This window comes from Lampetra planeri, chromosome 23 (assembly GCF_965212315.1).
Source record: "Lampetra planeri chromosome 23, kcLamPlan1.2.h2, whole genome shotgun sequence".
NCBI classification, from domain to species: domain Eukaryota; kingdom Metazoa; phylum Chordata; class Hyperoartia; order Petromyzontiformes; family Petromyzontidae; genus Lampetra; species Lampetra planeri.
In genome coordinates this window covers 5,892,551-5,910,179 of record NC_136129.1, presented here as the reverse complement: position 1 = coordinate 5,910,179, position 17,629 = coordinate 5,892,551, and the positions used below count along the sequence as shown (strand labels likewise).

Here is a 17,629-nt window from a genome sequence, read left to right as displayed (position 1 = left end):
GGGACAGAAAGGATGATGGGACCATGGCACGTTGCGCTTCGCGCGACAAGCTATGCTCTCTGCTCTCTGCCCTTGCCCACAAAGTTACCGTTTTTAGCAGCGATGAAGTAAAAGCGAACGTCGTGGTCGCGACTTTATCAGGGAACATATTCCCTATTGTATTGGTGACGGTATAACGAAACAGCGTTGATCAAATCGACTTGAAGCAAAGACTCCCTGTTCTGGGTTGGCATCATGTCGTGAAATTAAGTATCCATTAGGATATCTTGCAGAGTGATGCAACCTTTTGTATTACAGTACAGCCGTTAAAGCAGATATTGAAGGTACATTTGAGATCCCTTCAAGTAACATATGTTCCACACAGTCATCCTATTTAATGTATTAATGAGTGGACGGCTAGATGCATGTGGCAATATGTGCTTAACAGACTTGGGCTCTGGGTTGTTCTTCGTGCTGTTCACGATCATTAAGGACCTTCATGATGGTGAGCGGGCCCGGGTAAAACTACATGGCCGGGAGTCAGAGCCTTTCCCTGTACACCTTGGGGTGCAACAAGGATGTCCTCTGGCTCCCACATTATTTAACATCTATTTTGACCACGTAGTTCGTGAAGCCTTCAATAGCTGTACCGGGGGAATTTCCATTTGGTACAGATATAATGGGAGGCTGATCGATACCCGGGTGCGATCAAGGGATGGCTCCCTATTGGTCAACCACGTTGTGTATGCCGATGATTTGGTAATAGCTGCTCATTCAGAGGAGGAGTTGGAGATGCTGCTGCTGAGACTGGAGCGTGCCACTAAGAGGTGGGGCCTTACCATCAGCCCCACCAAAACTAAGCACCTGCCTGGGTATTTTGTACCATCGGACACTCCACTCCACCCCCACAACCCCCAATTAGTGATGGGGCAGTAGTGGAGAGAATGGAGAGTTTCCCATACCTGGGCAGTGTGCTTATGACCGGCTCCAGTTTAACAGCAGAGGTCTCACTCCGAATCAGTTGAGCGGCAATATCATTTCATCGGTTGCGTAACGCTGTGTGGAAGCTACCTGGTCTGTCGCTCCGCACGAAGCTTCAGGTCTTCTCGGCCACAGTCATTCCCTCCCTTCTCTACGCTTGCGAAACGTGGACCCCCCTAATGGAGCATCTTCGCCGGTTGGAAACATTTAGGCTGGCCTGCCTACAATCCATCCTGGGTTTAACCAGGCTGGATTGTGTGAGGAGCTCACAAATCCTTGAAAGATCTGGGCAAAATCTCATCGGTGAGCTCCTCCGGCAGGCAAGGCTGCGTTGGCTGGGTCATGTAGCCCGCATGCCCAGCCACTGCATGCCTAAACAGCTTTTGTTCGGCCGGATCGAGGGGGCTAAACGGGCGCGGCACGGGCTAGAGAAGAGATGGAGTGATGTGGTACAGGAGGACGTGGAGCTGAGAGGACTTGCCGATGACTGGTACCAGTGGTGTCAAGATCGGCCTCTGTGGAGGAGGCTCGTGAAGGACGCTACTGGGCAGTTAGAGGCAGTCACCCTCCAACAACAACGGAGGGCGGAGGAGCGACGCTCACAACAATGAGCGGAGCGCCGGGTGGCTAAAGCACAGCAAGTTGCACAGTAGGGGGCACATCTCGGTCATCTCAGTCAGTCGACCCGTGGCACCTGGGTCTGCCCAGTGACCTCCTGTCAGCGGGCGTTTGACACTTCACGTGGCCTCAAGGTGCACATGGTCTGGCACAAGCGTCGTGGTGACGTCATCGCCACTTAGTGGCGAATGGCGGTTGTTGTTGTTTACAGACTTAAAAGAGGCAGAGCTTGGCAGGACCATTGCACCCATATTGTGTTACCCCCTTTATCTTAGCCAGCCTTGATTGATACTGATCGGGTTTCGCTTTTGCCTGGCAAGAGGCTGGCACTTCGGTTTCCACAGCATTCAAACACCAATGATCACATCTGAATCCACATTCAAATCTGTTCATATCATCATATATGCATGGCATTTGTATTCATACACATACTCAGTGGCGGCTCCTGTAAAATCTCTCAGGGGGGGCAAATGTCTGGATGATTGATAAGGATAAGGTCCACCCATGCAATGGATAAATTAACAGCTTAAGCATGTAAAGGCAACTTCACTTCTTTAATATTAATGAAAAATAAAGTGACTCTTACAATACATCTTGTTTGTTTCTATACTCACTATTAAAACAAACCACTCTTGTTTCTTTTATTAAAGATTCCACTAGGTGGCGAGAAATTATATTGTTGGATGAAACGTGCTTACGTATGATGACGTAAGCACGTATGATGACGTAAGCACGTTAGGGCAAGCCCTCCCGGAAGCCATAGAGAATGCATTGCAGCGCCCCCGTTCGAAAAAAAACATCTTTGAATGTAAGTCTATGGGACCACTCGGGGCGATTCTCAGCTGGAGGGAAATCGCCCAAAAAGAGGCGGTACTCCACAGAACGTGGCATGACGCTGATTGGACTATATCCAGAGGCACAGTGACGGCTAGCGTGACTCTGTGGTTGAATGACATTGGTGGTGCGTCGCCCAATCGCCCTAATGAAGAAACCGCCCCTGCACATACTATATCTGTCGGGGCTCACCCATAAATTTCCCGTAGTGCTGATCACTGAACGCTTTGGCGTACGGGACCTGGCCCGTTGCATTGTTAGCGAGCATGGGGACTGTCGCGGTGCAGCCAGGCTCCGACTTGTACCCAGTTAGCTGCGTCTGCGTTGACGCGCATCTCTGCCAGGATCGAAGTGCTAGCATTCACATTTGTGTATTACTGATGCCATACATGCACTATAACCCGTGAACTATAAATACCCACACATAATTTCGCACGTGCATGCACAACTCAATCTGTACAACCTTACAAAAGTGGCATATTTCATGCGTATCAAAAGGGTTATTTCATAAATTGGTTAAAAAAAAGATTCAAACAAATAAACGGATAATTTTTTTACATGATAATTTATCTTGACTTAAACCTTTCATGACTGCAGGAATTCATATTCTTTGGGTCTTTCGTAGATAGGTTCACTTTGTTATTTTCTTTGAACCTATCTACGTGACTTTCCCGAAAGACCGAAATAATATGATAATTTATATTGTAGCAATGGGTAAGGTGTGACCAGACGAACTTCTGAGCAACGGCAGGAACTCCACGTCCCTATATGGTCGTGGAATTACACTCGAGTGAAGCCACCAATGTCTCACAACAACCGCAATTCGCTACTAAGTGGTGGTGACGTCACTACGGCGCTTGTGCCAGGCTTTGTGCACGTTAACGTGGCCTTAACCTGCACGCACACACACACAGATACACACAGTACATATAGTAAAATGAAGAAAACTAGCAATAGAAACATGGGAAAAAATATAGTTCTAAGCATAGAAAACAAACAATTACATAATGCTACTGAAGGAAAATAATTACATAACGCTACAAAACATTACATTTACCTTAATCCCAGTGAACCTTGGGCTCGGTGAACGCATCGTTTTTGTGGAGCGAGATGTAAGACAGGGTGTAAGGCGGGGGCCACCTTACGCCTCGCTCCGCGGTATTCATCCACAACCTCACCGCGCTGCACTAGTTGCATTTATGTAACTAACGCAACATTTCCGCAAAGTCAGATTTCCGTTAGTCGGGTCTTCCGTAATCCGGGGACTGTCTGTACTGGAGATTTAAATAAGTAGTTTGTTCCTCTTACCCAAAAACACAACTATTGGCTTCCACAAGTTGGCCCTTGATATTTTTGCAAGTGTCTAGAAATGTCACAATAGTCTAGGTCAATGGAGATACATTGACCAACAGTTCTTACTGTGCCAGTTTTCCAGATGGACCCGCATATGCCAAGTCTTTCTAAAATGACAATATTGGCAAATGACACGTTTTTCATTGGCAAATAAATGTGTGCCAGCAGATGCTGAATAGTGCACCACCATTTCACCATGGATTACATGTGAAGTATCGGAAATGACGGCAGGAAACTTCTTGACGGGTAACACACTTTTTATTAAATCTTGACTTGTCACAATACAACGTGTGGTCTCTATTCTTCCGACGGCACACTTTACTTAACTCGTGTAGACTCTCTGCCTCTGGCTACACTATTTACTTAACTCGTGTAGACTCTCTGCCTCTGGCTACACTCTTTACTTAACTCGTGTAGACTCTCTGCCTCTGGCTACACTCTTCACTTATCTCGTGTAGACTCTAGGCCTCTGGCTACACACATCACTCGTCTCGTGTAGACCCTATGCCTCTGGCTACACACTCCACTCGTCTCGTGTAGACTCTAGCTCTCTGGCTACACACTCCGCATGCTGACACTGCATGCTCACCCTACACTCCGCCTCTGGGTTACACAGAGTCCGGGTCCTCACAGGACAGCGGGACTGGGTACCGCAGGGCCCTATCTCTTCCTCTCCGTCTTCAGTCTTCGCTGGTTACACTCTCCCCGTGCGCCTGTGCGCATCACCTTATATAGTCCCTCCTCCCGGGAGACGGAGCGGATGCGGACCTCGATGTGAGCATCGCTCCTTAGTGAACCAATCACGACGCGCTATCTCTACGATCCGCTTTCCCCCAGCGCGTGTTTCCACTCATCACCCAATCACGCCGCGCTGCCACCCGATCACTCCCACACCAGCGCGTCACCGGCACCCAGCCAATCAGCACCACACAACCCACGATCCCGCGCTGACCCCTGATCCCTCACCGTCAGCGCGCATCACCACACACACATCCAATCCCGACGCGCTGGCACCTGATCGCTACCCCAGCGCGTATCGCCACTACACATGTATAAAAAAGAATGGCTGGTGTGATGTTGGATTCATTTATTTAAAAAAAATAGCATTGTCGTGCATGAAAATTCATCACGCCAATACTGGCGGAAGGGTCTATTGTACAGCGAGCTCTAGAGAGCCCTTCTAAGAGGGGATTTCGTCCTCTTCCAGGATGGCAAGATATCTTTGAAGAGGTGGATGTAGCTACACTTAACCCCCAAACAAACACGACCTGTCTATCGATTAACTGTAGCGTACCAATTTTTGCTGTTGGATGAACAGAGTTTGGGGGATTCAATAAACTTCCCCATTTTATCAACTTCTGAGCCAGGAGATCTAATCGGTGACATTTGAATTTCAAGTCCAATTTATGCTAACCATTTCAGCATGGTAGCATCCACGCAGCATGGTAGTTTTATTCATTGTAACAATACCACGAAAAATTGCAAACATTACAAAATCTGGATGCAGGGAGGTTTTATTATTTTTTTCATTGGAAAGATACATTCATTTGATTAATACCAGCATTGTCATTGACAAAAACAAAGAACTTAGAACGATGCTTAATTCTCAAATATATTCTTTTTCTCTGTCTACAGCAACTGGTGCAAATCATGTGGCGAAAGCATGACAGTGGCGCGCTTGCAGAAATGGCCGTGCACGTTGGTTTAGTAGGCGGACCTGAGCAGGATGCAAATCATGCTCATGAGCTTCTCGAAGCCGGCATCGCCTGCGGCAACGGTGTCAGCAATGACCGCGGCCAGGACCTGGAAAGACATCAGAGAAAATTCGATTTGGCAATTATAATAGGTTATCTTTCATTACACAAGTATCTAATAGTGAATGTAACATTTTTTTTTCAACTTCTCTACTTTGGGCAAAATGGCTATCCATGATCCCTGCTGCCACTAGGCCATAAAACTTATTATTGAATAGAATTGCAAACTGAATCTTGAAAATGAATCAAATATGGGAGAGTGGAGGATCCTTACAGACCTACTGAGTAGAATACATTTTTACGTAACTACTCTATGTTAATTTTCGATTTAAAGCTTTTGTGACTGCAGGGATTCATATTCTTGGTTCTTTCGGTAAAGTCAAGTAGAAGGTAAATAATAAAATAAGAAAAATAAAACAATAAAATTCTCACGACGTTTCGATTGCAAGACAAGCAATCATCATCAGGTGTGAAAACCACTGCAATAAGTTTTGCTTGTGTTGCAATCCAAACGTCGTAAGAATTGTATTGTTTTTTAATTTTATTATTTATCTTCTACGTAACTTAACCGAAAGAACCAATAATTTACTCTAATCAAGTTTTAGTTGGATCCAAACACACTATGTGAGAGGGATTGAGATGTATCTTCATTAGTAAACCCTGTACCAATCTTGCTAACAGCTGTAGCCAGCAGTCACCGAAGAGCCAACCAGTAGTGATTGGTAGTTATGTTCACTGCATGGGTTACCTTGAAGTACTGCGGGTCCACCTGGAAGCTTTTGGCGTGCTTGCCACTCAGATCCCTTAGCTTCATGCTCATCTTCTCGGTGTCATCCATGGACGCCACGGCATCGTTGACGGCGTTGATGATCCTCTCGGCGTGCCAGCGCACGTCCGCGGATTTCTTGAGCTGATCAGCCGAAGTCATCCCCTTGAACTTGGGGAAGAATTCCTGAGCAGCGGGGGTGCTGGTGAAGAACCTGTTTTGAAGGAAGCAAAATTTTGTGATTTCAATACATTTTCAGGTTGGCCAGACAGTTGACCATTAACAAAATAGATACATGTAAAAGTACACCCAAGTGAAAATGTTGTTTGTCCAGCAGAAGATGCAATATATCGGGAAAAATGGTAATGACAAAAATCCAAGTAATTATCACACGACTTAGACTTATATTTTGGAAATTTAAATATAAATATTTTTAGAATTTGTGTACCCTACATACAGTGGTCACAATCAAAAGAGCATATGTGTTTCGCGTTCCCACTGTCCATCTCAACACGATTGCTATGTTAATATGAAATGTATGAATTGAAGGTGTTCATTTTACGTAATGAAAGATTGCCTTACTTCACCAGGATGTCCACACCAGAGGTCTCATAATTGGAGTACACGGGGGCCCACGCGCTGCGGATTTTGGTCTTCTCAGCAGCGCTCAGAGGCGCAACGCTTCCAGAGTCGACGATAGGCATGGTGATTGCTTTTGGAGGTGATCGGCGATGATCCTGCAAAGGGAGTCTGAAGTGATGAGCCACTCATCTGAGAACCTCCTTATATATCCGTTTTATCAGCGTTTTCCCAATATCATACATGATGATGCAGATAATGTAAAATGATTGCAGCAACAACAAAACAAACGATGAAATGAAATACCAAATATATTTTATGACAAAATCTGAACTATTCATGAATTAAATGCTAGTATGCATTTACAATTTTTATGATTTTCATTATATATATTAACAGGATACAGGATAATTTCAACAATATTTTAATACATTGAAGTTCATTGCAATATGGTTATGGGCCAATATGCACCGTCAGTTTTGAGTGAAGAAACAACATATGTTGTAATGGGTCTGTCTTCTGCGACATTCTGAAAATATGGTATGAAACATTGAACTTTTTTTCCACAAATTTTACTAAGTACAATTTTGATACATAACCGGAAATATAATGTTCATTAATTAAATGCGAGTACGCTTTTTCCCCTTTTATGATGACCATTAATATCTATGAACAGGTTACAGGATGATTTTTTTTACAATATTTTTATTATTTCAAGTTTTAATGCAATATGGTTATGAGCCAATTTGCACTGTCAGCGCTGAGTGGAGAAACAACAGATGTTGTAATGGGACACTCTTCTGCGAAATTCTGATAAGATATATAGTGGCTAAATAATTGTAAAAATACAAAGGCTTTAACAAAAATATTGTTACTTCCTACATACATTTAGCATTTCATGACAATGTAATAAAATGTTAGTGGATTCATATAACCAAATTGAAGTAATCTTCATATTTTCTGCTCTGATGAGTCTCATATTTTCTCATTATTTTTTATTTAACCCTAACCCTTATTTTATATTGTCCATTACTAAAGAATCCACCAGTGTTATGTTATTGTGAGTCAACATTGACATATGTTGTGAATTGGATAAATGAGAGTTTCATGTTCCCTCTTGGTTCTTTAAAATTTGTGTTAAATTACATTGTAGGTAGTTCCAGATATAGGGTTTGTGCAAAGTCATCGTGCTGTTCAAAATGTTGATGGGTATTATAATATCTGCAAGCACTGGCGGAGGCAGTGGGGGGGGGGCACGTGCCCCCCCCCCAATTATCTGATCGAAATCCCTAATTTCGATCGGATCATTGGGGTTCATTAGTAATACATCGTTTCGTAGCAGAACAACTTGTTTACAAGCCAAGGGTGTAGTTGAAACTATAGTTGAAACTATTGTACTTTCCAACATACTTTGGATTGTATGTACTATACGTACTCCCCAACATGGAGACGCAGACTCTCCGACTACCCCTCCCTCACCCTCCTAGTAAGCCTCGACCACTCACTGCAACATCGTCACACAGGTCATGCACCACAATTTCAGGTGAGTATATTGCCATGCACCCTATTTGTTTTTAATCACTCTCTAGTTATTATTTTCCATGTTTATGCATGGAAATATCTAAGTTATGTTGAAAAGTGTTATTTTTTTAGGTTTTAGGTCACAAAATATTTTCTTAAGAATACTTCTTAGGTTGCACAATGGGACCTTATGGGAAGATATATTTTCATGTACGATTTTTCAGTTTACATTCAGACCTTCAAGAATACAACCCAAACGTATATCGAGGTACGCCTTGAATCCGCATTCTAAAATACTCTTACCGGGCACCAGGCAACGTTTCTGTGTCACTTCAATTCATAAACTTAATCCATTGCTGGCTCCTCCATCAGTCCTTCACCCACTTTGAACATCCTTGTGTATTGAATATGACCAATGTCTTTAAATGGACAATTAAGTAAATGACAATCAGGTCCAAAATATGTTTTGTCAGATTGCATGTCAAATGTTGTTGATTTCACTCCCATACCACTGTGCTGAAGCACATATGATGGCATAATAAGTTGGCATGTTTCTTCACGTTACCATTTTAGAAATTCGTTCGCTATGTCGTTAGAGGATGTACGACACACGTTTTACTCAAGCAATCTGACCTTAAACTATGTTACACATTACAATCGGGTCGTGTGATTGTTATCTCGAAGCTTTCTGGGACATCTTGTCATTGCTCTCCACCACTGTAGCCAATACTTTTGCCCATTGTATTGTAGGACTCGTACTCGGCTGTCTTTCTGTTTTCTTTATTTTCCGCTAAAGAGTCCACCTCCACCGCGCCACCGCTCCGCGTCCCTCCGTGCCCTCACTCCGCTCCGTGTCGCTCCGCGTCTCTCTCTCGCCGCGCCGCGTCTCCCTCTCTCGCTAGGTCTGTCGACTCCACTGCTACTCTACACTGCATCCTTCAGATGTATGGCTACCCCTGTTCGCACACTGCGTTCTCGCTATCACTGTCTCTCTATACTCTACTCCATCTATCGCCGCTAACCCACTCTCTCTCTGCTCTACTACCGTCACCGCCTGCTCTGCGATTCCCCGGGCACCGTCCCTGCAGCTCCATCCAAGACGCCGACCAAGACAAGAAGCCCCTCTCTCCGTCGCGCTGTGGTTTATATCCCCACACCAATTAATCCCCATTAATTATCTCAATCCCCCGCTTATTACTCGCCTCCTGGCCCCCCCAGTCTCACGTGACCTTGTTATTGCCGCCAGAGCGACGTCAGCTAATAACCAATTACCCTCTTAGCCAATCGCTGGCCTGTGTCCCCCCCCCTACACCGAACACCTGTTTCAACACTTAACGACCCTCTCACCTAATGCCACAACAACAACCGTGTCCTCACATACACCCCACTGTACTCTGCTCGCTGGCATAGCAACAGTGGAAAAGAATGCGTGGCGCGCTATAACTCAAGTCCTTACAGTAGCATAGGTTCCTGCTTCAACTACTCACACAGACATCCACAAAAAAACATTGCCAAGCTCAAGTAACTGCAAAAAAATATGTTGCGTTCTGTCTTGGGTACAGGGTGAAAACTTACAGACTCCTCTGCTTCATTGAAAACGCTTCACTCGTTCCCTGTTTCTGCCCGGATTGAGTACAAGGAGGCCATCTGTCCTCTTTTCAAGTCTACATACGTAGGATTCAGTCACCCACTGAGTATGAGCTGGGTTCCACGCCTGAAATTCGCATGTTAACTTCTTTGTTCATTCGCAAAATTACGTGTGTTATGAATGGTCTATTATTATTACTTAATTAACATCATCTACACCATGTCTAGTTCTTCCTTGTGTTAATCCACTGTGGGTTGATGTCACCTGATCACCTGCACATTCACTGCTCCTATGCCGATTCACTGCTGTTCTGTTTAATTAGCTTTTTATCTATCTTGATTTGAAGCTTTTGTGACTGCAGGAATCCGTACTCTTTGGTTTTCTCTCTCTGAAGACGATCGCTTGCGTTGCGATCGAATCGTCGTGATCTATTATTTTGTCTACCTACGTGACTTTACCGAAATAACCAAAGAGTATATGTCGGGGTCGCTGGCCCCCGAGATCTTTCCCTGCTGTGTTCTGACTGCAGGGGTCCCGCCACTTCCCGACCCCTCGCTGTTGTGCGAACCGCCGCTGCCGCCACTGGGCTCATCGCTCACGGGGCAGGGACTGTCGCCTGATGGTTCCCCTTCCTGGGTCGCCCCACCTCGGGTTCGCGAGAGAGGCATGGCTCGTCGCCGGCTCCCGTACGCTTGTTAACACTGCGTTGCCTCTCCTTCCATCACACACGACACCTCCCCTCACACAGCCCCGCGCAGCACTAACACGCTGTGAGCGTATGTACACACAGCACCGCGCGCGTTCACACTCTTCCCCTCACACAGCCCCACGCAGCACTCACACGCTGTGAGCGTACGTACACACAGCACCGCACACGTTCACACTCTTTGCCTCACTCAGCCCAGCGTAGCACTCACACGCTGTGAGCGTATGTACACCCAGAACCGCGCGCGTTCACACTCTCATCGAAACCACACGAGGCTACGATTAGTTACTAATGATTTATTGCCGGCTGACTGCGATTCGCTGTTAAGTCAGTAAGGATCGACAAGGCAGGCCTACACTATTGCCCAAGGGTCTGTACCCGATTTATCTAATTCGATAGGCTCTAAGCGGATTGGTTTTTATACTAAGTCTCACCACTCTCTCTCTCTCACTCACAGTTAGACGCTCCTGTCGGCTTGTCCTCGCAGTGCGTCGACACGTCTCATGGACGTTCGAGTCGCTGGATTCCGGAGTTGACGGCACGGGAGCTGACTGGAGACGAAGTTCCCTATGCTTCCCTCACCCCTCTCTTTATCCCCCTCACCTCACAGGGGGTCCCGCTCCGCTGGCCAATCAAAGTGCTTCACCTGTCCCCTGGCTGGCTTCAGGCGGTTCAAATCTGGTTAGTGCGACGGATTACGTCGTCTCATCGATCAGTGGGCGGCGCCCCGTTTTCCCGCCGTTCGCTTGTGTATTGCGTCGTCTAGTCGAACAGTGGGTGGGGTCCCGTTATTCCGCCGTCCGTTTGTGGATTGCGGACCCTGCCTGCCTTGCCGATACGTGTGTGTGTGGGGGTGCGTTTCAACCGTGGTGGCTGGACAGCCCTCGCCGTGACCATACAATCTCAACCCGGGTCACAGCGCCGCGGTGCGAACCAGCATCAGGGGAGGTCGCCCAATTCCCTGGCCGCAGGAAACCGTGAAGATTATCCCTATGAGGGCTTTCGGGTAAAAACCTGCCGGCCAGGAGAACTCCCCTCGGAGCTTTAGGTGGGAAAATGTGTGAGGGTGTGTTTATGTGGGGGGCGGTGAGGGGGAAGCGGGGTCGGCCCCGTCGCTTGGTGGTGGCGAGGTCGTAGATGGGGCGCCCGCCGAGCGGCTTCGAGGCGGCGGCATCACATATAGCCTTGTATCTCCCTGATCCCTTTCTTGAAATGCTGCTGTTGGGTTATTACAATTGTATCTCTTACAATGTTTTTGGGAAATGACGCATGACCAGTAATGCCCCACGGTGGCACAGACCCAAGTCCAGAATTGTTTCTGCAGAGGAGTTCTTTGCAAAGTCAGTGGGGTTAAATCTCTTAGAGTATCTGGACTTCATGGGCCACCTCGGCGACTCAAAATAGGCTTGAATGTGTTATCGTCTCCAAAGAAATAATTATTTCTCACGACTGGCATGGCCCCAAGCTATAAACATTTTGTAGCGACAATAAATGCGTTAAAATTGGTAACAAATGGGCATTAACGGACCAGTTTTGAAAAATGTTAGCTTATATTTGTTCAAAGGCATAGTATGCCTAGGCGAGAACTAGGTGCCCCTTGTCCAATTTCCTCCCATGCACACTTCGTAGCCTGGTGCCTCAATTGTTCCAGACTATGGGCCCCAGCTTAGTTGCACTGCCTGCACACTCAACAGCCAAGCCACCGTTGACATCTCTGGTAAAGCGTCACTCAAACTTTGCTCCTTTGACACTGCCACTGAGAGATCTGTCAACCATTACACTACAGCAGCATTCACACAACGCAAGTCACACATTTCATTCATTATAAAAACTCATTAATAATTACGCACATTCCAAAATCTGGATGCAGGGAAGTTTTATTGATTTTCATTGGGAAGTTACATTCATTTTATTGTCATTGACAAAAACAACTCGGAAAGATGCTTCATTCTCCAAGACATTCGTTATCTCTGTCAACAGAAACTGGTGCAAATCGTGTGGCAAAGGCAGTTGGGTAGCAGTCTTGCAGGAGTGGCCGTGCACGTTTGTTTAGTAGGCAGACCTGAGCAGGATGCAAATCATGCTCATGAGCTTCTCGAAGCCGGCATCGCCTGCGGCAACGGTGTCAGCAATGACCGCGGCCAGGACCTGGAAAGACATCAGAGAAAATTCGATTTGGCAATTAAAATAGGTTATCTTTCATTACACAAGTATCTAATAGTGAATGTAAAACTTTTCTTTTTTCAACTTTGTGCAAAATGGCTATCCATGATCCCTGCTGCCACTAGGCCATAAAACTTATTATTGAATAGAATTGCAAACTGAATCTTGAAAATGACTCAAATAGGGGAGAGTGGAGGATCCTTACAGACCTACTGAGTAGAATACATTTTTACGTAACTACTCTATGTTAATTTTCGATTTAAAGCTTTTGTGACTGCAGGGATTCATATTCTTGGTTCTTTCGGTAAAGTCAAGTAGAAGGCAAATAATAAAATAAGAAAAATAAAACAATAAAATTCTCACGACGTTTCGATTGCAAGACAAGCAATCATCATCAGGTGTGAAAACCACTGCAATAAGTTTTGCTTGTGTTGCAATCCAAACGTCGTAAGAATTGTATTGTTTTATTATTTTATTATTTCCCTTCTACGTGACTTAACCGAAAGAACCAATAATTTACTCTATATCAAGTTTTAGTTGGATCCAAACACACTATGTGAGAGGGATTGAGATGTATCTTCATTAGTAAACCCTGTACCAATCTTGCTAACAGCTGTAGCCAGCAGTCACCGAAGAGCCAACCAGTAGTGATTGGTAGTTATGTTCACTGCATGGGTTACCTTGAAGTACTGCGGGTCCACCTGGAAGCTTTTGGCGTGCTTGCCACTCAGATCCCTTAGCTTCATGCTCATCTTCTCGGTGTCATCCATGGACGCCACGGCATCGTTGACGGCGTTGATGATCCTCTCGGCGTGCCAGCGCACGTCCGCGGATTTCTTGAGCTGATCAGCCGAAGTCATCCCCTTGAACTTGGGGAAGAATTCCTGAGCAGCGGGGGTGCTGGTGAAGAACCTGTTTTGAAGGAAGCAAAATTTTGTGATTTCAATACATTTTCAGTTTGGCCAGACAGTTGACCATTAACAAAATAGATACATGTAAAAGTACACCCAAGTGAAAATGTTGTTTGTCCAGCAGAAGATGCAATATATCGGAAAAAATGGTAATGACAAAAATCCAAGTAATTATCACACGACTTAGACTTATATTTTGGAAATTTAAATATAAATATTTTTAGAATTTGTGTACCCTACATACAGTGGTCACAATCAAAAGAGCATATGTGTTTCGCGTTCCCACTGTCCATCTCAACACGATTGCTATGTTAATATGAAATGTATGAATTGAAGGTGTTCATTTTACGTAATGAAAGATTGCCTTACTTCACCAGGATGTCCACACCAGAGGTCTCATAATTGGAGTACACGGGGGCCCACGCGCTGCGGATTTTGGTCTTCTCAGCAGCGCTCAGAGGCGCAACGCTTCCAGAGTCGACGATAGGCATGGTGATTGCTTTTGGAGGTGATCGGCGATGATCCTGCAAAGGGAGTCTGAAGTGATGAGCCACTCATCTGAGAACCTCCTTATATATCCGTTTTATCAGCGTTTTCCCAATATCATACATGATGATGCAGATAATGTAAAATGATTGCAGCAACAACAAAACAAACGATGAAATGAAATACCAAATATATTTTATGACAAAATCTGAACTATTCATGAATTGAATGCTAGTATGCATTTACAATTTTTATGATTTTCATTATATATATTAACAGGATACAGGATAATTTCAACAATATTTTAATACATTGAAGTTCATTGCAATATGGTTATGGGCCAATATGCACCGTCAGTTTTGAGTGAAGAAACAACATATGTTGTAATGGGGCTGTCTTCTGCGACATTCTGAAAATATGGTATGAAACATTGAACTTTTTTTCCACAAATTTTACTAAGTACAATTTTGATACATAACCGGAAATAAAATGTTCATTAATTAAATGCGAGTACGCTTTTTCCCCTTTTATGATGACCATTAATATCTATGAACAGGTTACAGGATGATTTTTTTTACAATATTTTTATTATTTCAAGTTTTAATGCAATATGGTTATGAGCCAATTTGCACTGTCAGCGCTGAGTGGAGAAACAACAGATGTTGTAATGGGACACTCTTCTGCGAAATTCTGATAAGATATATAGTGGCTAAATAATTGTAAAAATACAAAGGCTTTAACAAAAATATTGTTACTTCCTACATACATTTAGCATTTCATGACAATGTAATAAAATGTTAGTGGATTCATATAACCAAATTGAAGTAATCTTCATATTTTCTGCTCTGATGAGTCTCATATTTTCTCATTATTTTTTATTTAACCCTAACCCTTATTTTATATTGTCCATTACTAAAGAATCCACCAGTGTTATGGTATTGTGAGTCAACATTGACATATGTTGTGAATTGGATAAATGAGAGTTTCATGTTCCCTCTTGGTTCTTTAAAATTTGTGTTAAATTACATTGTAGGTAGTTCCAGATATAGGGTTTGTGCAAAGTCATCGTGCTGTTCAAAATGTTGATGGGTATTATAATATCTGCAAGCACTGGCGGAGGCAGTGGGGGGGGCACGTGCCCCCCCCCCCATTATCTGATCGAAATCCCTAATTTCGATCGGATCATTGGGGTTCATTAGTAATACATCGTTTCGTAGCAGAACAACTTGTTTACAAGCCAAGGGTGTAGTTGAAACTATAGTTGAAACTATTGTACTTTCCAACATACTTTGGATTGTATGTGTAATGTAGTAACTCCACGGGAGACGACTTCACGGGTAACACACTCTTTATTTTATCAAACTTGGTTACAGGTGACTAACACCTACTTTGTATCTCGGGTGACAAACACCCACTTAGCTACTTGGCGACTAACGCCCACTGAGCTACTCGGATGACCAACATCCACTTAGTACTCGGGTGACAAACACCCACTTAGCTACTTGGCGACTAACGCCCACTGAGTTACTCGGATGACCAACATCCACTTAGTACTCGGGTGACAAACACCCACTTAGCTACTTGGCGACTAACGCCCACTGAGCTACTCGGATGACCAACATCCTCTTAGCTACTTGGCGACTAACGCCACTGAGCTACTCGGATGACCAACATCCACTTAGTACTCGGGTGACAAACACCCACTTAGCTACTTGGCGACTAACGCCCACTGAGCTACTCGGATGACCAACATCCACTTAGCTACTCGGCGACTAACGCCACTGAGCTACTCGGATGACCAACATCCACTTAGCTACTCGGCGACTAACGCCACTGAGCTACTCGGCTTCACTAGGTCTTCAGCTCCGTCTTCGGGTCTTCAACTGGGTAACTCTCCCCGAGTGCTCTCGCGCGTCCCCCTTTATACCCCACCTGCGGACGTCGCTGCGAGCACCCACTTATTCGACCAATCGCCGGGCGCTGGCTACGATCCTCTTTTCCCACATCTCATCGTGCCTCACCACTCACTCCGCGCCGCCTCGTCATCTGTCACTCCCGGCGCGCGCGTCCACACCACGCCCACAACGCGTGCCCAACCCCGCACCCCGCGCCGCCCCGTGATCCATCACTGTCACAGTCGGCGCACGTCAATACCACCACTACATATGTACTATACGTACTCCCCAACAGGGAGACGCAGACTCTCCGACTACCCCTCCCTCACCCTCCCAGTAAGCCTCGACCACTCACTGCAACATCGTCACACAGGTCATGCACCACAATTTCAGGTGAGTATATTGCTATGCACCCTATTTGTTTTTAATCACCTCTCTAGTTATTATTTTCCATATTTATGCATGGAAATATCTAAGTTATGTTGAAAAGTGTTATTTTTTTAGGTTGTAGGTCACAAAATATTTTCTTAAGAATACTTCTTAGGTTGCACAATGGGACCTTATGGGAAGATATATTTTCATGTACGATTTTTCAGTTTACATTCAGACCTTCAAGAATACAACCCAAACGTATATCGAGGTACGCCTTGAATCTGCATTCTAAAATACTCTTACCGGGCACCAGGCAACGTTTCAGTGTCACTTCAATTCATAAACTTAATCCATTGCTGGCTCCTCCATCAGTCCTTCACCCACTCTGAACATCCTTGTGTATTGAATATGACCAATGTCTTTAAATGGACAATTAAGTAAATGACAATCAGGTCCAAAATATGTTTTGTCACATTGCATGTTAAATGTTGTTGATTGCACTCGCATACCACTGTGCTGAAGCACATGATGGCGTAATAAGTTGGCATGTTTCTTCACGTTACCATTTTAGAAATTCGTTCGCTATGTCGTTAGAGGAGGATGTACGACACACGTTTTACTCAAGCAATCTGACCTTAAACTATGTTACACATTACAATCGGGTCGTGTGATTGTTATCTCAAAGCTTTCTGGGACATCTTGTCATTGCTCTCCACCACTGTAGCCAATACTTTTGCCCATTGTATTGTAGGACTCGTACTCGGCTGTCTTTCTGTTTTTTTTTATTTTCCGCTAAAGAGTCCACCTCCACCGCGCCACCGCTCCGCGTCGCTCCGTGCCCTCACTCCGCTCCACGTCGCTCCGCGTCTCTCTCTCGCCGCGCCGCGTCTCCTCCGCGTCTCTCTCTCTCTCGCTAGGTCTGTCGACTCCACTGCTTCTCTACACTGCATCCTTCAGATGTATGGCTACCCCTGTTCGCACACTGCATTCTCGCTATCACGGTCTCTCTATACTCTACTCCATCTGTCGCCGCTAACCCACTCTCTCTGCTCTACTACCGTCACCGCCTGCTCTGCGATTCCCCGGGCACCGTCCCTGCAGCTCCATCCAAGACGCCGACCAA

At 45.1% G+C, this 17,629-nt stretch overlaps 2 protein-coding genes across 2 annotated transcripts; both read right to left on the bottom strand.

The window, feature by feature from the left end:
* Window positions 1-5,263: 5,263 nt before the first annotated feature.
* LOC144726320 (globin) lies at window positions 5,264-9,520 on the bottom strand. The gene is made up of 4 exons (XM_078604918.1): window positions 9,145-9,520; window positions 6,868-7,022; window positions 6,268-6,499; window positions 5,264-5,568 (listed from the first exon to the last, which is right to left on the bottom strand). The coding sequence occupies exons 2-4, from the start codon at window positions 6,987-6,989 to the stop codon at window positions 5,470-5,472; spliced, it is 453 nt and encodes a 150-aa protein (XP_078461044.1). The 5' UTR covers window positions 6,990-7,022; window positions 9,145-9,520; the 3' UTR covers window positions 5,264-5,469.
* A 3,022-nt stretch (window positions 9,521-12,542) lies between these two features.
* On the bottom strand, window positions 12,543-17,629 carry LOC144726317 (globin-like). Its single transcript, XM_078604916.1, has 4 exons — window positions 17,016-17,629; window positions 14,123-14,277; window positions 13,523-13,754; window positions 12,543-12,827 (listed from the first exon to the last, which is right to left on the bottom strand). Exons 1-4 carry the CDS (start codon window positions 17,052-17,054, stop codon window positions 12,729-12,731), a joined length of 525 nt encoding a protein of 174 aa, XP_078461042.1. The 5' UTR covers window positions 17,055-17,629; the 3' UTR covers window positions 12,543-12,728.

Coding starts and splice junctions, on each gene's coding strand:
- LOC144726320 (XM_078604918.1), bottom strand. CDS start 6,989: ATGCCTATCGTCGACTCTGGAAGCGTTGCGCCTCTGAGCGCTGCTGAG. Junction 6,500..6,867: donor GGTGTGGACATCCTGGTGAA/GTAAGGCAATCT, acceptor CCTTCAAAACAG/GTTCTTCACCAGCACCCCCG. Junction 5,569..6,267: donor TGGACCCGCAGTACTTCAAG/GTAACCCATGCA, acceptor ATGTCTTTCCAG/GTCCTGGCCGCGGTCATTGC.
- LOC144726317 (XM_078604916.1), bottom strand. CDS start 17,054: ATGCCAACTTATTACGCCATCATGTGCTTCAGCACAGTG. Junction 13,755..14,122: donor GGTGTGGACATCCTGGTGAA/GTAAGGCAATCT, acceptor CCTTCAAAACAG/GTTCTTCACCAGCACCCCCG. Junction 12,828..13,522: donor TGGACCCGCAGTACTTCAAG/GTAACCCATGCA, acceptor ATGTCTTTCCAG/GTCCTGGCCGCGGTCATTGC.